Source organism: Vipera ursinii, assembly GCF_947247035.1.
Source record: "Vipera ursinii genome assembly, chromosome: 3".
Classification (NCBI taxonomy): Eukaryota; Metazoa; Chordata; class Lepidosauria; order Squamata; family Viperidae; genus Vipera; species Vipera ursinii.
In genome coordinates, this window is record NC_139516.1 from 23,808,665 (window position 1) to 23,830,659 (window position 21,995).

The 21,995-nt window shown below is 41.3% G+C and overlaps 2 protein-coding genes across 4 annotated transcripts in view; both read left to right on the forward strand.

The window, feature by feature from the left end:
- LOC310638086 (uncharacterized protein) overlaps positions 1 to 21,995 on the forward strand; it is an 880,437-nt gene that overhangs the window by 364,526 nt on the left and 493,916 nt on the right. The window lies entirely within an intron of this gene.
- The window catches only part of STK4 (serine/threonine kinase 4), an 85,153-nt gene that overhangs the window by 23,892 nt on the left and 39,266 nt on the right, over positions 1 to 21,995 (forward strand). For 2 of the 3 annotated variants that reach the window (XR_014492024.1, XM_083358826.1), the window contains exon 9: positions 1,626 to 1,812. Coding sequence is in view for 2 of the 3 variants with exons in the window: in XM_083358826.1 (XP_083214952.1) it covers positions 1,626 to 1,812 (187 nt within the window). In the remaining variant the exon portion in view is untranslated. Of the gene's footprint in view, positions 1 to 1,625; positions 1,813 to 16,657; positions 16,808 to 21,995 lie in introns of those variants that run through there. The other variant, XM_083358827.1, reaches the window with a different exon arrangement.

The window sequence follows — 21,995 nt, forward strand, 5'->3', positions numbered from 1 at the left end:
CCCATAGGCACCCTTGATGCGAACGATGTAGAGCTGGCCACGCCCACCCAGTAGGCCATACGCACTCTAGCCACACCCACCCAGTAGGCCATATGCACTCTAGCCACGCTCACCCAGTAGGCCAAGCCCACCCAGGCCACACCCACCCGGCCCGCTGAGGGCAACTGCAATGCTGATGCGGCCCTCAATGAAATTGAGTTTGACACCCCTGCTCTAAGGCCTTTTGTATATTGAGAGTGATGAGATATTGGCAGGTTCCATGAAACTCCAGAAAGCCAAGGCTCAGCTCCATAAGGCACCTGGGGAAGGAGCTCATGAATGCTGCTTTGAGCTCCTAAAGCAGGGCTAGGCAACCTCGGCTCTTTTATGACTCATGGACTTCAACTCCCAGCATAGCTGGCTCAGGAATTCTGGGAGTTGAAGTCCATGAGTCATAAAAGAGCCGAGGTTGCCTACCCCTGTCCTCAAGGAAAGATGGAGTGCAGTCTAACAAACTATAGGAAGGCAAGGTTGTTGACACCTGCTTTGAACTGTGAGGAATCTGTCAGTTATGTCATCTACTTCAGAATTATATCATCTTCTAAGTTTGCTTTTTTCTTCTATTTTATTTTCTAAACGTGGCAGCCATTTTTGTGATCTTTGTTAATTCCTCTAACAAAGAGGAAACAGCTTCAAAAAGTAGCATTTGCTGCCTCATAGGTTTGCTGCTCTTTTTTTGTTTTGGCCATCCTAGCTTATTATCTGTGGGTAATTTTGATATATGGAAGCCAGTTGAGTAGAAACATGGTTGTTCTGTTACAGCTGTTTCTCTGCAGTTCATTAGATATAATTTAAATTTCTTAATATCCCTAGTTCCCATTCTTGATGTTTAATGACAGAATTGCATGCCATCATATTAGCATCAGTGACCACATAGATCCATTTCCTCCAAGATGATTTGTCCCAGCATGGTCCTTCAGGTCTTCCAATAGTGTACCCATTGCCACTGTAATTCCAATCACGTTTCTGGTGGTCATCCTCTTGTCTTCCAGTAACAAAATCTCATGATATTTTACCATCCATTTGTGGCCAAGAGAAGAAAACAAATTAACAGGTAGTCCTTGATTTACAACGGTTCATTTAGTGACCGTTCAAAGTTACAACAGCAGTGAAAGAAGTGACTTATGACCACTTTACACAGTTACAATTTTTGTAGCACCTCCATGATCATGTGATCAAAATTCAGATGATTGGCAACTGGTTCATATTTATGACCATTGCTGTATCCTAAGGTCATGTGATCAGCCTTTGAGACCTGACAAGCAAAGTCAGTGGGGAAAACCAGATTCACTTAACAACCGGATTACTAACTTATCAACTGCAGTGATTCACTTAACAACTGCAGCAAAAAAAGTTGTAAAATGGGGAAAACTCAACAACAGAAATTTTAGGCTCAATTGTCGTACGTCAAGGACTACCTGTATGATGCTGTTTGATGAGTTTTAGAAATATGTTTGGAAATAAACCACATATTTTTGCTTCACTTTTGTTGCTATGGTAATTGAAGAATCATGATGCCTTGAACGATTCTAGATGACTGGAGTTACCTTCCTTAAGTTAGAAGTTTTTCTTGTCTCTTTATGAAGGAAGAAGATGAAATTGATTCTAGGACCATGGTTCGAGCAAGGGGACAAGAGACGGGTACAATCAGAGCTGCTTGTGGAATGAGCGAAGGTGTCAATACCATGATAGAATACAATGACACTTTAGCAACACAATTAGGAACAATGGTCATAAATGCAGAAGATGAGGAAGATGAGGGAACCATGAAAAGTAAGTGCTTTTTAAAATTATTCAGCGAAAGCAGGAGCAAGGATACTCAGTAATTCAGTGTAGAAAAAAAATATTAAAAATATATTGCCAATAAAGGTGACAATTCATGTAATTTTGGTTGTTTCTGCTAGGTAAGAAGAAAAGAACTTGTTTTAGAAGGAGGTAGCCAATGCTTGTCAACTTGGACACATGAATTTAATTGCTTTAAAGACTCTATGAATGAACTTTTTATGTACAATAAATATGGTGCTAGCTGTTGAACAAAATCATTATACTTTTCAATAAATCTAGAATTTTTAATATCAAAATCCACCCAAAACATCTGGTTGAGTTTATCCACAAGTATATATAATAACATTTTTTACAAGTACCTGTATTTTCCATGGATGCTTATGGATACACCCAGCTGTGGATAACCAACACCTGATTTTTTAACTACAGTATTATAAAAAAGGCAGGTCAGCTTAGTGGCACATTTATGATGCATTTTGGTTAAAAAAGTGAGTCAGCTTATCCACAGATAGGTTTATACATGAATAGACATTGTAAAAACAATGATGTTATTACAGTAAAACATTCTTTTTCTCAGTTTAATATTAGCACAGCAAATGGCCCCTAAAGAGGCTTTCGGGTTACCAGGTTATATTTCTCAAATATCAGCCATCCAAAAGTGCTAATGAGAGGACTATATTTGAAACACAGATGTTTCTGGGATATTACCGTATATACTTGAGTATAAGCCGAATTTTTCAGCCCACTTTTTGGGCTGAAAAATTCCACTTCGGCTTATACTCCAGTCAACAAAAAAAACTTACCGAGGACTTGTGCGCGGCCGAGGCTTTGGTGCTTCCGGGATCGCCCGCACCTCTCCCAAGCCACCGCCGTCCGAGACCTGCCGAAGTTTGGGGAGGTTTGGGGAGGTGCGCGCGCACCTCCCCAAACTCCGCGCCTTGCCTGCCTGCTTCTTTCCGCAGCGGAAAGAAGCAGGCAGGCAGGGCGCGGAGGAACGGAGACTTGCCGACGTTTGGGGAGGTTTGGGCGCCTCCCCAAACCTCGGCAGGTCTCCGTTCCTCCTGCCGACCTTTGGGGAGGTTTGGGCGCCTCCCCAAACCTCCCCAAACCTCGGCAGGTCTCCGTTCCTCCTGCCGACCTTTGGGGAGGTTTGGGCGCCTCCCCAAACCTCCCCAGGTCTCCGTTCCTCCGCGCAGACCTGCCGACGTTTGGGAAGGTTTGGGCGCCTCCCCAAACCTCCCCAGGTCTCCGTTCCTGTTTGGGGAGGTTTGGGCGCCTCCCCAAACCTCCCCAAACCTCGGCAGGTCTCCGTTCCTGTTTGGGGAGGTTTGGGCACCTCCCCAAACCTCCCCAAACCTCGGCAGGTCTCCGTTCCTCCGCGCAGACCTGCCGACCTTTGGGGAGGTTTGGGCGCCTCCCCAAACCTCCCCAAACCTCGGCAGGTCTCCGTTCCTCCTGCCGACCTTTGGGGAGGTTTGGGCGCCTCCCCAAACCTCCCCAAACCTCGGCAGGTCTCCGTTCCTCCTGCCGACCTTTGGGGAGGTTTGGGCGCCTCCCCAAACCTCGGCAGGTCTCCGTTCCTCCGCGCAGACCTGCCGACGTTTGGGAAGGTTTGGGCGCCTCCCCAAACCTCCCCAGGTCTCCGTTCCTGTTTGGGGAGGTTTGGGCGCCTCCCCAAACCTCGGCAGGTCTCCGTTCCTGTTTGGGGAGGTTTGGGCGCCTCCCCAAACGTCCCCAAACCTCGGCAGGTCTCCGTTCCTGTTTGGGGAGCTTTGGGCGCCTCCCCAAACCTCCCCAAACCTCGGCAGGTCTCCGTTCTTCCTGCCGACCTTTGGGGAGGTTTGGGCGCCTCCCCAAACCTCCCCAAACCTCGGCAGGTCTGCGCGGAGGAACGGAGACCTGCCGAGGTTTGGGGAGGTTTGGGGACGTTTGGGGAGGCGCCCAAACCTCCCCAAAGGTCGGCAGGTCTGCGCGGAGGAACGGAGACCTGCCGAGGTTTGGGGAGGTTTGGGGAGGCGCCCAAACCTCCCCAAACCTCGGCAGGTCTCCGTTCCTGTTTGGGGAGGTTTGGGCGCCTCCCCAAACCTCCCCAAACCTCGGCAGGTCTCCGTTCCTGTTTGGGGAGGTTTGGGCGCCCAAACCTCCCCAAACAGGAACGGAGACCTGCCGAGGTTTGGGGAGGCGCCCAAACCTCCCCAAACAGGAACGGAGACCTGCCGAGGTTTGGGGACGTTTGGGGAGGCGCCCAAACCTCCCCAAAAGTCGGCAGGTCTGCGCGGAGGAACGGAGACCTGCCGAGGTTTGGGGACGTTTGGGGAGGCGCCCAAACCTCCCCAAAGGTCGGCAGGTCTGCGCGGAGGAACGGAGACCTGCCGAGGTTTGGGGAGGTTTGGGGAGGCGCCCAAACCTCCCCAAACAGGAACGGAGACCTGGGGAGGTTTGGGGAGGCGCCCAAACCTTCCCAAACGTCGGCAGGTCTGCGCGGAGGAACGGAGACCTGCCGAGGTTTGGGGAGGCGCCCAAACCTCCCCAAAGGTCGGCAGGAGGAACGGAGACCTGCCGAGGTTTGGGGAGGTTTGGGGAGGCGCCCAAACCTCCCCAAAGGTCGGCAGGAGGAACGGAGACCTGCCGAGGTTTGGGGAGGTTTGGGGAGGCGCCCAAACCTCCCCAAAGGTCGGCAGGTCTGCGCGGAGGAACGGAGACCTGCAGAGGCTTGGGGAGGTTTGGGGAGGCGCCCAAACCTCCCCAAAGGTCGGCAGGAGGAACGGAGACCTGCCGAGGTTTGGGGAGGTTTGGGGAGGCGCCCAAACCTCCCCAAAGGTTGGCAGGAGGAACGGAGACCTGCCGAGGTTTGGGGAGGCGCCCAAACCTCCCCAAAGGTCGGCAGGTCTGCGCGGAGGAACGGAGACCTGCCGAGGTTTGGGGAGGTTTGGGGAGGCGCCCAAACCTCCCCAAAGGTCGGCAGGAGGAACGGAGACCTGCCGAGGTTTGGGGAGGCGCCCAAACCTCCCCAAAGGTCGGCAGGAGGAACGGAGACCTGCCGACGAGCCGCGGCCACACAGGGTATTCCTGTGTATTCAGGCTTGCAAAATGGCTGATCGAGCCTCTGCTGGCGGCAGAGGCTTGCAGAACGGCGGATCGGCTTATACTCGAGTCAATAACTTTTTCCAGTTTTTGGGGGTGAAATTGGGGGTCTCGGCTTATACTCGAGTCGGCTTATACTCAAGTATATACGGTAAGTGTCTTCTGGCAACCCGGTTTGAAAAGCATCAGTTCGCAGTTGTCATTGCTGCTGTTTTATGAATTTGAGGTATGATGGAACTGCAAGGATTATGCCATTATCCTAAATCCTGTCCTAATAGGAAATATATAGAGGAGGGGAAAAGACTTTGTGTGGCTTTTGGAGCAACACCAGTGGCAGATGACCTGCTTTATATGTTTGTGGTTTCAAATTACATCAGTTAGTTAATGTAGCTAGCTGCTAACTTCTTGTGGGCTGTTATAAAGTTTTTTCCTGCATATTTTGGATTCTTCTGATTATTTCTTTTCATGAGAAACTTTTAGAATTGTTGTTCTTTTGACCTAAATGGTTTCTTGTAATGATAGCCAGGCTCGTTTATCTTGCTCAATGATTGATCTCTCTGTGGAGAGTTTTATTACTATCAAAATAAAGTTAAAAAACATTTAGTAATTTTTAAAGTATGTAGTTGCATCTGTTGGTTTTTTTTTTTTAAATTTTTTATTAAATTTATTATTTAAAAACATTGGACACAGTACCAGCGAGCTGACAAACCTTTTTGTCTACAATGTTTAAATATATATATATATACATGTATATATGTACATCAAAAATACACTTAAATACACTTAGATTACAAATCGGTGAAATACCACAATATTTAAAACAGTGAGCTAGTCTGTAAAACCTAATAGAGACCTTTCTTTTTATCCATCCAAAGATACAATTTGTTCCAAATTCTATAATAGTCTGATTGATCTTTATTCTTTAATTTCAAAGTTAATCTGTCCATTTCAGCGCAATCCCAAATTTTCCTAATAACCTCTTTTTGTCCTGGGATCTCATTCTTTTTCCATTTTTGCGCAAATGATATTCTAGCTGCTGTGATAATATGGATCGTTAAGTATAGCACATCTTTAGGATATTTCTCTTTCGTGATTCCCAACAAGAAAAGTTCTGGACTAAACTCCAGATCTTGTTTCAATATTTCTTTCAGCCAAATCCAAATCATTCTCCAAAATTTTTGTGTTTTACTGCAAGACCACCACGTGTGGAAGTATGTGCCTATCTCTTCAGAACACTTCCAACATTTGGGAGATACTGTTATGTACATTTTTGCTAAGCGGGCTGGGGGGAGATGCCATCGGTAAAACATTTTAAATAAATTTTCTTTATACGATGAGGCCAGTGTTATCCTTTTATTCCTATCCCAAATTGTTTGCCAAGTATCTAGGTCGATGTTATGTCCTAAATTGTTAGCCCAGATCAACATAGGGTCTTTCACTTGCTCTTCAAACAGCTTATATCCCAAAAGTAATTTATAAAAATTCCTTATTTGTTTAGAGTCCGGTCCCAATAATATTTTGTCCAATGCTGTTTCAGAGGTATATATCCCCCATTCATTTTTATCCTTCCTAAATCTCGATTGGATTTGTAAGTAGGCCCACCAATCGAGTTTTATACCTTGTAATTCTAGTTCATTCCTAAGTTTCAATTCCCCCTCCTCATTCAGAATATCCTTGTATGAGATTATGTTACCCAAATCAAACAGATTTGGGTAAACTATCGCTTCAAGGGTGGATAGCCAGACCGGTATTTTGGTGTAATTGTGAGATCTAATTTTTTTCCAAGTATTGAGTAGCGCTTGCCTGATCCGGTGTCTTTGAAAATGCGAGAAAAGACCTTGTTTCTCCGTCCATAGGAAAGCATGGAAGCCATATTGCAAATCGTGACCCTCTAAAGTTAATAGTCTTCTATTTCTCAAGATTACCCATTCTCTAATCCAGCTCAGGGCCGCGGCGTGGTAATATAATTCCCAGTCTGGCAATCCAAAACCCCCATTTTCCTTCGTGTCTTGTAAATATTTCAATTTAATTCTTGGTTTTTTCCCCTGCCAAATAAAATTTAGTGATAATTTATCCAAATTTCGAAAAAATTTAGAGTCGAGTTGAATTGGGATATTCTGAAACAGAAACAGGATTTTAGGCAGAATATTCATCTTAATGACAGCGATTCTTCCCAATAATGAGAGTTTTAGGTTTCCCCATCTTTCCAGGTCACCTTTTATTTGATTCACTACACTATCATAATTATCCTTTTTGAGTGAAGTGCATCTAGCCGTAATGTTAATCCCTAAATATTTTATTTTCTTGACTATTTCTATATCCGTGATTTCGGCCAGATTACCTTTTTGTTTATTGGTCATATTTTTAACAATCATCTTGGTCTTATTTCTATTTATTCGCAGTCCGGCAACCTCACCATATTTAGATAATTCTTCCAATAGCTTTGGTCCCGTCTGACATGGATCCTCCATAATAAAAACTAGATCGTCCGCGAAAGCTTGCAATTTAAAGGTTTCCTTTTTAATGGTTAATCCTTTTATCTTTGGGTCGTTTCTTATAGTTCTCGTTAATACTTCAAGAGTCAATATAAACAGCAACGGTGATAAGGGGCAGCCTTGCCGTGTTCCCTTTTGAATTTGAAACTTGCTAGATGCTTCCCCATTAATAATTATTTTTGCTTCCTGATTGTCATAAATTGCCCTAATTATATTTATAAATTTTTCACCCATATTCATAAAGCTAAGCTGTTGGCACAAAAAAGACCATTTAACATTGTCAAATGCCTTTTGGGCGTCTAAGAAAAGTAATGCCATCTGTTGTTCGCTATGTAATTCATAGTACTCCAATGTATCTAATATTATTCTAATGTTGTGCTTAGTGTGTCTCTTAGCGAGAAAACCATTTTGATCTGCATGTATGAAATCATTCAGAAATCGTTTCAATCGTTCCGCTATAATTGATGTAAATATCTTGTAGTCCGAGTTAAGAAGTGATATGGGTCTGTAATTTTGGATTAATGTATGGTCTGTGTTATCTTTCGGAATAAGGGTTATGTTTGCCTCTAGCCAAGATTTAGGCGTCCTTGCGCCTTCTAATACTGCGTTAAATACCTCCACTAGGGGTTGAGCTAGGATATTTTGTAATTCTTTATAAATCTCTGATGGAAGACCGTCGGGTCCCGATGCTTTATTATTCTTTTGTGCATTAATAGCTTTTATCACCTCAGATAGTCGAATTTCCTCGTTTAACATATTTCTGGTATCTTCTGTGACCTTAGGTAGTTTGGCTCTTTGAAAATATTCCTCCATTTTCTCCACACTTGCCTGGCTATCTTCTTTATATAAACGTTCATAAAATTCCTGGGCTATAATTTTTTTTTTTCCTCCTGGTGGAATATTCTCCCTTCCTCATCTCGTAGTTCGTGAATCCAGTTTTTCCCCTTTTGTTTTCCCAATTTGTATGCGAGCCACCGGCCCGGTTTATTTGCATTTTCAAAAAAATTTTGTTTCGTGTTTCTCAATTGTTGTGCCAATTTCTCTTTGTCTAGAATGTTAAGTTTGTGTTTAATCAGATCCATAGATTGCTTGATATTCTCTTTTTGTGGATCTTGTTGGAGTGTAACTTCTAAGCTCTTATATTCCTCTTCTAATCTTTCCCGTTGTTGTCTTTTCCCCTTATTTTTATATACCATATATGCCCTCGCTACCCCTCTCATCACAGCCTTAGCTGTATCCCAATTGTTTTGTACTGAGGTGTCTATAGCTTTATTTTCCTTAAAGAAAAAACTTAGTTCTCTCTCCATCTTAGATTTGAATTCGTCTTCTTTTAAAATTGCTCTTTGAAGCGTCCATCTGGATATTTTTTTGGAACCTTTCCAGATAAGTTTAATAGGATTGTGATCTGCCCAAGTACCTGTCGCTATATGTACCTCATCTATTTCTGAACTAATTTCTTTCGTCATCCATACCATGTCTATTCTAGACCATGAGTTATGTCGGTTGGAGTAATATGTATATTGTCTAGCCTTACGATTTCTTTCCCTCCAGACATCTTGGATATTTAGTTCCTCAGCCAAGTTAAGAAAAGATCTCGGTAGAGTTCTTCTCTTCTTTTTCCTAAGCGTCTTTCCCATATAATCCAAATTTATATCTAGGATAGCATTAAAATCTCCTATTAAACAAATCTCCTCATAATCAATGCTACATATCTTATTGTGAAGTGTTTTGAAAAATTGTTCTTGGTTATGGTTTGGGGCATATATCTCTACCATCATGACCTTCCTGTGATTTATTATAACCTCGACTATCAGTATTCTACCCTCTTTATCGTTATAAATTAGTTTTGCAGTCAATTTTGGGTTTACATATAGTGCCACTCCTCTCTTTTTCTTGTGTCGGTCTAAGGAAACGAATAGGTTCCCTATTCTTGGTTGTACTAACAAATATTTTTGTTGTTCCTTTATATGGACTTCTTGTATTCCCACGATATCCAATTGTTGGTGAATAAGCCTATTAAAAAATTTCCGCCTTTTCACTGGCGAATTCAATCCATTAATATTCACAGACATAATACTACACTCACCTCCCTTCATCTTACTTATTTCTAGTTTTTGTGGATCTCGTGATTCGGGGCTCTCTCTCTTCCTTGTCTCTAGTTCCATGTTTCTCTGTTAACTCACCGGATTTGTTCCTTCTATCCTCTGTAGCTAAGATCTTCCCATCCATTGCCACACGTATTGTATCTCTTTCTCTTACCTCCCTTCCATCTTGATCTTCTAAATCTACTTCCTCTTGGCTATGGAAGTGGCGTTTGTAAAAATCTTCTGCCTTCTCTATCGTGTCCAGTCTATGCCTTCTATCCTGCCACGTAACAAGAATACCCTCTGGAGTTAGCCATCTAAAGTTTACATTTTCTCTTATTAGTTTAGATGTTAAGAATTGATAGCCGCGTCTCAGATCCCTCATCCTTTTAGGTATCTGTTTAAGGATGGTGATTGGTTGGCCCCGAAATTCTAATGGTTCCTCTCTAGATCTATGCAGAAGCTCATCCCGAATTGATTTTTTAACTAACCTTACATGTACTTCTTTTGGGAGGTTGTGCCTTCTCGCATAATTAGTTTGGACCCTGTATGTTTCATCAATTTCCGCCAGCATTTCCTCCTTCCCTACACCGAGTGCCTTTGCCATCAGTTCTGCCATCATGACCAACAGATCTTCCCCTCTTTTTTCTTGAACGTTCTGGAAGCGTAGATAATGAGCAGCCTTTTCTGCTTCCAGAAAAATGACTGTTGTTTCTAATTCCTTATTAGCCTGAAGGAGTGTTTCATTTAAATCATCTACTCTCTTTTCCTCTTTTTCCATTCTAGCTTCCATATCTTGAAGTCTTTGTTCATTTTTGACTAATTGCTGTTGAATCCCTTCAAATTTATCATCTATCGCTTGGATTTTCCCCTTTAATTCACCAGTGTCGTTTCTTATTTGGCCTATTTCTCTCTTCATCTCCTCGTGGTTTTTGGCCATTGCCTCGTGTAGGTTTTGCAAAAGGGCCTGTAAATCTTTAAAGGAATTCGAGTTAGTTAGTTCTGTTGGTTTTTGTTTAACATCCTGACATTTTGTTAATGCCATTGTATAAATGAAAATGAAAATTCAAAGTAATATTTTATTCCATTATATCATTCATATTCCTGCAAAATAACATCTGGATAGCATAGAAATAGAATAGAAACTTTATTTTCACTTGGAATGTATACTAACTGGCACGTATTAGAATGAAATTTCATTGCATACAGCTCTCAGGGTCACCACCTCCAATATACACTACATAAATATGACATACATACATACATAAATATGACAGAGAAACAGCACTGTCTAGTTTGGATTATGTATATATGTGCATGGCGAAAAAACAAATCTTGCAAATTTACCAGACAGATGGCATAGGGAACAAAGCTATTACAGAATCAGGTTGTTGTTGTTGTTGTTGTTAGTTGCAAAGTTGTGTCTGACCCGTCGCAACCCCATTGACAACGTTCCTTCAGGCCTTCCTGTCCTTTACCATCTTCTGGAGTCCATTTAAGCTCATACCTACTGCTTCAGTGACTCCATCCAGCCACCTCATTCTTTGTCGTCCCATTCTTCTCTTGCCCTCAATCTTTCCCAGCATTAGGCTCTTCTCCAGTGAGTCCTTCCTTCTCATTAGGTGGCCAAAGTATTTGAGTTTCAACTTCAGGATCTGGCCTTCTAAAGAGCAGTCAGGGTTGATCTCCTCTAGGACTGACCGGTTTTATCGCCTTGCAGTCCAAGACTCGCAGGAGTCTTCTCCAGCACCATAGTTCAAAGGCCTCAATTCTTTGGCGCTCAGCCTTTTTTATGGTCCAACTTTACAGCCATACATTGCAACTGGGAAAACCATGGCCTTGACTATACGCACTTTTGTTGGCAGGGTGATGTCTCTGCTTTTTAGTGTGCTGTCTAGATTTGCCATAGCTTTCCTCCCCAGGAGCAAGCGTCTTTTAATTTCTTGGCTACAGTCCCTGTCTGCGGTGATCTTGGAGCCCAGGAAAATAAAATCTGTCACTACCTCCATTTCTTCCCCATCTATTTGCCAGGAATTGAGAGGGCCGGATGCCATGATCTTGGTTTTCTTAATGTTGAGTTTCAAGCCCACGTTTGCACTCTCCTTCTTCACCCGCAACAAGAGGCTCTTTAGTTCCTCTTCACTTTCTGCCATTAGAGTGGTATCATCTGCATATCTTAGGTTGTTGATATTTCTCCCGGCAATCTTAATTCAAACTTTTGATTCATCTAGCCGTGCCTTTCTCATGATGTGCTCTGCATAGTATAAGTTAAATAGGCAGGGCAACAGTATACAGAATGCAGCCTTGCCGGACTCCTTTCCCAATTTTGAACCAATCAGTGGTTCCGTTGCTTCTTGACCCGCATATAGGTTTCTCAAGAGACAAATAAGATGGTCTGGTACTCCCATCTCTTTAAGAACTTGCCACAATTTGTTGCGATCCACACAATAAAAGGCTTTAGCATAGTCAATGAAGCAGAAGTAGATGTTTTTCTGGAACTGCCTAGCTTTCTCCATGATCCAGCGTATGTTGGCAATTTGATCTCTAGTTCCTCTGCCTCTTTGAAATCCTGCCTGTGCAGAATCAGATAGTCCCCATCTGTGGTGATCTTGGAGCCCAGAAAAATAAAATCTGTCACTACCTCCATTTCTTCCCCATCTATTTGCCAGGAATTGAGAGGGCCGGATGCCATGATCTTGGTTTTCTTAATGTTGAGTTTCAAGCCCACGTTTGCACTCTCCTTCTTCACCCGCATCAAGAGGCTCTTTAGTTCCTCTTAACTTTCTGCCATTAGAGTGGTATCATCTGCATATCTTAGGTTGTTGATATTTCTCCCGGCAATCTTAATTCAAACTTTTGATTCATCTAGCCGTGCCTTTCTCATGATGTGCTCTGCATATAGGTTAAACAGGCAGGGTGACAGAATGCAGCCTTGCCGGACTCCTTTCCCAATTTTGAACCAATCAGTGGTTCCGTGTCCAGTTCTCATTGTTGCTTCTTGACCCGCATATGGGTTTCTCAAGAAACAAATAAGATGGTCTGGTACTCCCATCTGTTTAAGGACTTGCCACAGTTTGTTGCAATTCACACAATCAAAGGCTTTAGCATAGTCAATGAAGCAGAAGTAGATGTTTTTCTAGAACTGCCTAGCTTTCTCCATGATCCGGCGTATGTTGGCAATTTGATCTCTAGTTCCTCTGCCTCTTTGAAATCCTGCCTGTGCAGAATCAGATAGTCCTGCTAGAAATACTTTGAAACCTTCTCCCGGAGGGGAGCAACAGAAACAGACCATAAAGTGCGTATGTGGAGTTTCTAACAATGCTTTGAGCTCTAAGCACCTAGCGCTTATCAGCAGCAACCTGAATACCAGGGAGTGAGCTTGCTGTGATCTTCTTGGCTGTCCTTACCAATCTCTGTATGGACATTCTATCTGAGGCACTGCTGCCACCAAACCAGACAGTAATGCAAATTGTTAAAATGCTCTCAATCGTGCCTTTGTAAAAAGTGGGCAGGACAGAAGGAGAGAGATGTGATGTCCTTATCTGATGCAGGAAATGCAGACACTGGTTTGCACACTTCACTAAAGATGACATATGAAGAGACCAATTCTGATTGTTAGTTATCTGCACCACCAGATACTTAATACAGTTGACCACCTCTACAGCTGCATCCTTGATACTGAGTGGAGTATGACTATACCGGCTCTTTCTAAAATCTACCAATGATCTCCTTTGTTTTATCAACACTTAGAACCATGTTACTTTTATTGCACCAGTCCACCAGAGCCTTCACCTCTTCCCTATAAGTATCTTCATTGTCATCCCAGATAAGACCCCACCACTGCCATGTTGTCTGCATTCTTCACAATGTAATTCATAGCAGACCTGGCACAGCAGTCTTGGATCATCAAGGTGAACAGTAGTGGACTCAGGACACAGCCCTGTGGGGAACCCATACTCAAGAAGATGGAGTTAGAAATTTTCTTTCCAACTCACACAACCTGGGGCCTATCAATAAGGAAATCAAGTATCCAATTACATAAAGGAGTATTAAAACCTAATATGCCCAGTTTGTTCACCAGATGCTGAGGAATGGTTGTGTTGAATTCCAAACTAAAATCAACAAACAGCATTCACACATGAGTTTTCTTCCCCTCCAGGTGTGCCAAGCTAAGATGAAGCACACAGGAAAGTGCATCTTCTACAGAGCAGTTCTTCTGATAGGCAAGCTGTAATGAGTTAAATGTAGGGGGAAGGCATGAAACTATATAGTCCATTACCAGTCTTTCAAAGCACTTCATCATAATGGAAGTGAGTGCAGCTGAGTGCATTTGTAATCACCATATCTCTGTATTTACTCTGATTTAAGTAAGGAAAAAGCCTGAGATCTTGAGAGTTCAGGGATAATTTCTTGACCCACTCTGAAAGTCTGGGTGCCCATCATGCTCACCAGAAACTGGTAAAACAACTGCACTTACAACATCATCTGGGTTCTATTGGCATAGTTCTGGTTTCTTTCACTTTCATTAGTACTAGTTGAACAGGTAATTTGTTGATGGCTGTTCTTAATCTTCCTTTTTGTTTCCTCTTGCATTTTCTCAGTTCTGTAGTTGTCTTAGTTGTATTTTATACTCCATGCCCTTCTGTTTGCAGAGTTTTTGCTTTAGAGCTATAATGTGTATAGTGTATTTGTTTGTTAAATGTTTATCTGTTTGTAACTAAGGGATCCAGTTGGCTATGAATGTTACTGAGATTCTGTTACTAAGAATGTCTCTAGGATGGTGTAGAATGCATAGTAAGTTGTGAAGCTTAATGGAAAGCAAAAACAAAAAGATAATCAGCTATCTGAATCTGCCATTGAGATTAATACAAAATTTAAGCTTTAAGGAAAAGCTAGTGTGAGTGATGAGTGATGTGTAGTAGAGAATAGTTACTATATAGAACATTTACAGATGCTTATACTACAAATGGACATGGTTATAAAATGCTTGCTTAAACTCTGGTGATTGCTCCCCCAGATTATTGAGCATATCAATAAATGCCTTATTAAATACTTATTTTCAAGCACATTATTGTAAGAAAGGAATTTAAGATGGAATATTTTGTCTTTTCTGCTATAGGCAGATTTTTTTCCTTAAGGCTATGATTTATTTTTGGATTTGTAATATTTCAGTGAAAAAAAGTGGAACAGTTTGGGATTTAAATGAAAGATTTAAATTGTTTAATTTCTATTCATGTGATCTTTCAGTACATGATAGAATTTGCAGCTTCCACTCAATTTTTCTTGGCCTACAGGACTTTATTTCTAAATATGATGTTTGCATTCTGCATGAAATCTTCCTACTTTAAATTAGGGATTGTACTGAGTTGTGAACTTTAATGTAATTTTATGTTAATATTATCTGTCTTTAGCAGAAAAAAATGATGCAGTGGAGCATCAACTAAAAGATACAGCAATGAGAGCAGTTAATCAAAAGGGGGAGCTCCAACATAGCTTCAAATGATAGATTAGTAGAAAGTTGACTCAGAACTTATTTTCTCCTTAGTGTTATTAACAATGTTAAAAACAATTACGGTACTTAATTATTCTAACTATTGCATAAGGATCATTTGGTATGCATCTATAGTATGTCCCTAATATTTATTTATTTTGTCAAGCTCCAAAAACCAGGAAAGAGACAAGAGAGTTACTTCTAAGCAGTTTCCTTTATTGTTTTTCGCTGATAGACAGAAATTTTACTAAACTGAAGCAAACTACTTGCATCATTAAAATATATTCAGAACTTTTAGGAAGGAGCTGTCTTGATCCTCTTTCTTTAACCAAAATATCTAACTTTGCTGTCTCTTGCTTCTCTGGAATGTAGAACCTCCCGTCTGGGAATCCAGACTACTTGTACATTCTACCACATATACAATGGGTTAATGAGAGACTGAGACAAATGCCTGTGTTAGTACTACAATCATCAGGAAATTTTTTCTGAGTTTTCTGTCATATTAAATCTAGGGATATTTAGCTATTTGGCTGCAAAGCAGCAAAGATGCTTCAGAGAGTCTGGGTTTATGTGCCTGAGCCTTCTTATCTGCACCTTTTCCTGGGATACACTTTAGATGCAGATCCAGGAAAATATGCTTTTAATGAGTTGATGAATCGGGGTGAGTGGGCAAGGTTGCACCATGTTGACATCTCAAACACATATTTTCTTACGATTTCATGACTATTACCACTTCTTTAAGAGATACTGGAATGTGAAGCAAGCAAAACCCCAAAAAATAATAGCATATGAAGATTCATAAGCTGAGAAATGAGGAAGAAGGAAGCTTGTGACATAGATGTGCAAAGAGAGGTGTGGGTGTGTGGAGACAAATATATTATGGAGTGCAAGCAGCAGTTTTCAGAAGAATGAGTTAAAAAGGACACATCCACAAATGATATGGATTAAAACTGGAACCGGGTATACTAGGGCAGGGGTCTGCAACCTTGACAACTTTAAGACTTGAGGACTTCAGTTCCTAGAATTCCTCAGCCAGCTATGCTATTAGGGTTTTTCAGCCTGAGCAAATTTAAGATGAGGGGACTTCAGTTCCCAAAATTGGCTGGCTGGAGTATTCTTGGAGTTTGAAGTCCACTTGTCTTAAAGTTGCTATGGTTGAGGAACACTGTTGTACACAGTATGTGAAGAATGTTTATGATTACTATTTCCTATCCATTGAAAACCAATGTCAAGTTGACCTGCAAGTGTCTTTGTGGCCCTGAAACATAGAGATGAATATCATTTTTTTGCAAGGTGACTTGTGCCATATTCAATATATGGAGTACTCCACATACATTTATTTCTAAAGCTCTGTTTTTCTCCTTATCACTTCTGCAGCAATAACTTATTTCATTAAATTGATTTAGCTGTAAAAATTTATCAGCCTTGTGTAGGATTCTTCATGGGAAATAGTTTTTAATGCTCACTATAACTAAATGGTGTTTTAAATGCAGTTGGATTGAGGTCATTAATATCCAATAGTGGCTCGTATTTCATGCCACTCTATTCGTGTTAAATGGAAAAACATTAAATGGGAAAAATGAATTATAAACTCTTTCCTCATAAAATAGGTATGTGATAAAAGTGATACATACCAGTTTTTATCTGTTGGGCCTAACACTGAGTTTTTTTCTTCTTAGATATACTTTCAGAGAAAATGTTATTCATCAGAAACATGTACCGTATTTTCCGGCGTATAAGACGACTGGGCGTATAAGACGACCCCCTACATTTCCTGTTAAATTACAGGGTTTGGGCTATACTCGCCGTATAAGACTACCCCTCTTCCAACGCACACCAAATAAAAATTAAAAAACATCAGATTTGATTTTAATATGGTAATTTTAATTCAAATGCTTATGACATATATTTATATTTATTAAATTTTTATACCGCCCTTCTCCCGAAGGATTCCCAACACAACTCGCGCGGCTGCATTCTACATGCAGGTACTTAGTAGGAAAACTGTCACTTATAAACATAAGGCTCTTTGTCATCAAACATGTAAACATAAAACAGTGCAAGTGGATTAAACTTAATAATAATAATAATAATAATAATAATAATAATAATAATAATAATAATAATATATAAGTTGGAAGGGACCTTGGAGGTCATCTAGTCCAACCCCCTGCTCAGGCAGGAAACCCTATACCATTTCAGACAAATGGCTGTTCAGTCTCTTCTTAAAAACTTCCAGTGTTGGAGCATTCACCATTTCTGGAGGCAGGTTGTTCCACTGGTTAATTGTTCTAACTGTCAGGAAGTTTCTCCTTAGTTCTAGGTTGCTTCTCTCCTTGACTAGTTTCCATCTGTTGCTTCTTGTCCTGCTTTCAGGTGCTTTGGAGAATAGCTTGGCTCCCTCTTCTTTGTGGCAGCCCCTGAGATATTGGATCACTGTTATCATGTCACCCCTCACCCTTCTCTTCGTTAAACTACACATACCCAATTCCAGCAACCGTTTTATATTTTCCTAATTCACTTTTTCACTTTTCCTAATTCACTCTAAAGCTTTCCCTGCGCAGAGCCTTAAGTAACACCAACTGCCTGCAATTAGTGCAGGTTCTCATCCCACCAGGCTCAAAGTTGAGTCAGCCTTCCATCCTTCCAAGGTAGGTAAAATGAGGACTCAGATTGTTGGGAGCAATAAGCTGACTTTGTAATAATGCTGCTTGTGTGGGGGGGTGAAAGCTTGAATAAGCAGGCATATACATAGAATGAAGGCTATTGCTAAGCACATTGATTTGTGCTTTAAATTGTAAGCCGCCCTGAGTCTTTGGAGAAGGGCGGGATATAAATGGGATTAAAAAAAAAGACCAAATGGGACATCCGCTCCAGGTTTTCCAGCCAGCCCGCCCAGTTCCTGAGTCAAATGTGTCCTTAGAGCTAAGCAGCTGCTCTGGCTATGGCATTCCCCACCTGCCTTTCAAGTTGCTCTTGCATTCTCCACCTGCCTACAGCTGCTCTTCAACTTTAGAAGGAAAGACGCCCAGACCCCAGCCTGTAAAAAATCACAGACTGCAGCTTCTACTCCAATTGGTCCCGCTTTCCCTGCGCAGACTAAATGGGAGATCCGCTCCAGGTTTTCCAGCCAGCCCTGTCCCTAAAGTTTCAGCACCCGGCGTATAAGACGACCCCTGACTTTTGAGAAGATTTTCATGGGTTAAAAAGTCGTCTTATACGCCGGAAACTACGGTAACATTTGATTCATGGGGAGAGTAGGGAATCTTCTACTCTCGTCTGGCATTTTGTATTTGGTTTTGATTGGTTCTTGCAAGTCTGTGTCCTCCATGATTATATCATCCTTAAATCTATTTTGATGAAGGCTGGTATAAAAACATTTGAAACACAGAAAACATGTTGTGAAGTAAAACAGGCCCTGCTAAGAAAATGTTCATTGGTATTATTTTTGATCTATTGCTTGGACCAAGAGGTGGAATACTTGCTAGTACATTTCTTATCAAGGTCGGTGCTTGAATTACATTCTTTCATATTTATTGGTTTTGGCAACAAGGGAGTTCAATGCTCTTTACTTCTCTGAGTGAATTAAAATATTTGCTTCCTTCCAATAAGTATTATGTTTTGAAAAAATAATATAAGTTTTATTGACATGAATTAGGATGTTCTTTAGTTTCATTTTTAATGTTTGCCACTATCTCATATTACTACTGTGTACCAGGAAAAAAATTAGGGGAATCATTTCACCCTTACAATGCAGGCATTACAATTTGGCTGTTAAAACTACTCTTGGGGTGTCTTAAACCTAAAGGACTGATCATCCCAAGAAAATCTATGGCATTTAGAACTTTCCCCTGAACTCTGATTTAGATTCCTTTCTGCTTGTGTGCAATTTTGCCATCTTGCTTTGCTTTCTCCTGTACTACATATATAGTTCACTGTGCTCTTTTCAATTTTCATCTTTTCGTATCAGAGCCCTGTGTTTAGAGTGAACATTCGGACTGATGAGATTGTGACATTGCAAAAGTAGCAAATGCTCAAATTTCAAAGATCGATCTATCTATCTATCTATCTATCTATCTATCTATCTATCTATCTATCTATCTATCTATTAATTATTGGGACTTATATGCCACCCTATCTCCCAAAGGACTCAGGGGAGCTAACAACAATAAAATACAACAATACAAAAGTTAAAAAGAATTAAATTAACAACCCCAATAGAATAAATTAAAATTGGACTTAAAAATTTAAAAACATTTTAAAATCCCTATCGTCAGTCCAGGTCAGCCTGATGGAAAAGAAGTGTTTTAAGGCCATGGCGAAAGGACCGGAGATCCGGGGCCATCCAGAGCTCAAGGGGAAGTTGGTTCCATAGGGCTGGCGCTCCCACAGAGAAGGCCCTCCCCCTGGGGGTCGCCAGCCGACATTGTCTAGCCAATGGTACCCTGAGGAGGCCCTCTCTGTGTGAGCGTACTGGGCGATGTGAGATCATTCCTGGCAGCAGACGGTCCTGCAAATATCCCGGGCCTAAGCCCTGTAGGGCTTTAAAGGTAAGTACCAGCACCTTAAATCTCACCCAGAGGACAATTGGTAACCAATGCAGCTCACGCAGGAGGGGTGTAATATGGGAGTATCGGGATGCTCCCATCACTACCCACGCGGCCGCATTCTGCGCCAGCTGGAGCCTCCGGGTGGTCTTCAAGGGCAGCCCCATGTAGAGAGCATTGTAGTAATCTACGGGAGTTAACGAGTGCGTGAGTGACCGTACGTAGGGCATCTCGGTCCAGATGGCGCAACTGGCGCACCAGGCGAACCTGGGCAAATGCCCCCCGGCCATGACTCCAATATGATCTTCAAAACTGAATCGTGAATCCAGGAGGACGCCTAAATTGCATGCCCTATCAACGGGAGGTAACACCTCTCCTCCCATAACCAAAGATGGAACCTCTATTGCTGAACTTGGAGACTGAAATGGTTTATTTATTTATTTATTTATTTATTTATTTTAAAATAGAGACAGTCCCTGGATTGCACAAATATTCCTTTTCAAGAACCCTTCCATAAGCTAATGGTTCTATAGTATAAGACTGTGCATTGCACCCATATGTAAAATGAGGACCTTCAGTTTTGACTAGAAACAAAATTGTGGCTGCTATTTTGGTATGTGGGAGACAAGAGGAAGAGTTGCAATCCATAGAAGATGAGAAACCTAGTTTTCCAGAGAGTAAAAAGAGATGTGGGGAGAATTTTCCCCCAGCCTTCAAGATTCTTTCAACATAATTCTGTTACAACAAAGATAGAGTTAGTTAGGGCTCTTAGTTCTGCTTCTTATCTAGACTATCTCAAAGGGCTAACGTCAATCTTTTAAGACTCTTCCTTTCTTCCTAAGAGAGGCAGAAGATTTTGATTGGAGTTTTTGTAATGGTCTCCAGTGCTCAGAGGACACTTACATCCACCAAATGCCTAGCTGCTGCATTGTTACACCAACAACACATGTATGTACAAGTAACTAATTTACAGAATGCTATCATAAAACTAATAGAACAACTGGGACAGAATTTGCCCCAACCCAGGGGAGCATGACAAAATGCAGCTCTTCCTTTTGTCCCCCAAGGTCATTCTCACATATCATTATATTAGAAAAGTAAAGCTCATCTGCTTCGTTCAATAAGCTTTTCACTTGGTAATTTCTCATGCAGAGCAATGGCTCTATTTTCTTGGTAAAATTGGAGATCTGAAACAGTATAATTATAGGAGCCTCAGAACAGCATTCTTTAAATGTGTAGACAAAGCATGATTGATCACATATTTTTAAGGGAGAGCTGAAGGTGGTTTAATAACAGGGTTTTTTTTCTGTTACATCTTTTGCCTGGTTTCCAGTTTTGAAAAAAAACTTTTATAGGAGGTGGCTTTATTATGGTTACAGATAAGTTCTTTCTGCTTCCAGAATGGCTTTTTATGCATTTAAAAAAAAACTTATCAGTTGTAAACTTTAAGAATATACTGAAATCATATAGCATTATTATATTGCACACTGATTCATGAAGTTGAGATTAATGTCTAACCATTTAGCACTTTATCACAAAATTGTTTTATTGAGTACATTAAAAAATAGGAATAAATAACTGCTGGTGACTTTGTACTGAGCACTGGCTTACACACTACACAAAGTTTGTTTAACTAAGGTTTACTGAATAACCCCCAATTATGAACATAATGGCTGGCTTCATACTTGCTAAGACAAAAGCAAACAAGCAATATTTAAACAAAACAGAGATGTTCTGCTGAAGTCTTAGGTCAGGGAACGGCTCCTTCTGGGAGAAAGCAACCACATACAGAGCCAAATTTGGAGCTTCTCAGGCACCAGAAGATTTCTGAACAAACAGCCACTCTGTCTTGCAAGAAATCCAACTTGAGCCTGTTTCGAGCCATCAAGTCCCTGACAGTTTCCAGATCCCGGCTCAGGATATCCATTTAATTTCTCTTTTAGCCCAGGGTAAAGATTTAATTATCAACATAGTGATGATAATCTTAACACTGACCAACAGATGATTTTTGCTAGAGCTTTCATAAATGTTAAGTAAGTTGGGGATCAGCCATGCCTTGGGTCAGCCCATACTGGGCTGATTAGAACCATGAACTTTCTTCCTCCTTCACTTTCAAGACTGCTTAGGGAGGAGCAGAATTCCTGTAAAACAGATTCCTTCAATCCCAAGTGTTGCAGTTGGTTCAGAAGAGTTCTTTTTGAAGCTCTGGGCTATTGAGAGTCAACCTAACAGGATCAGCACAGTGGTAATCCAGGTCCCCTTGGAAGTCATCTTCAAGAGTGACCAATAAGGTTTCCCTAGATTAAAAAAAACACAATAAAATAAGAATGTTTAAAAACATCTATATTCAGAGACCAAAGGCTAGGTTATCTAACCATTGAAACACAGCCTGGATCAGTCTGGGACCTGCAGATATGTTACCCTCAATCTCCTTATTTTTTTTCCCTGCAACTTCAATTTTTTCTCTGTA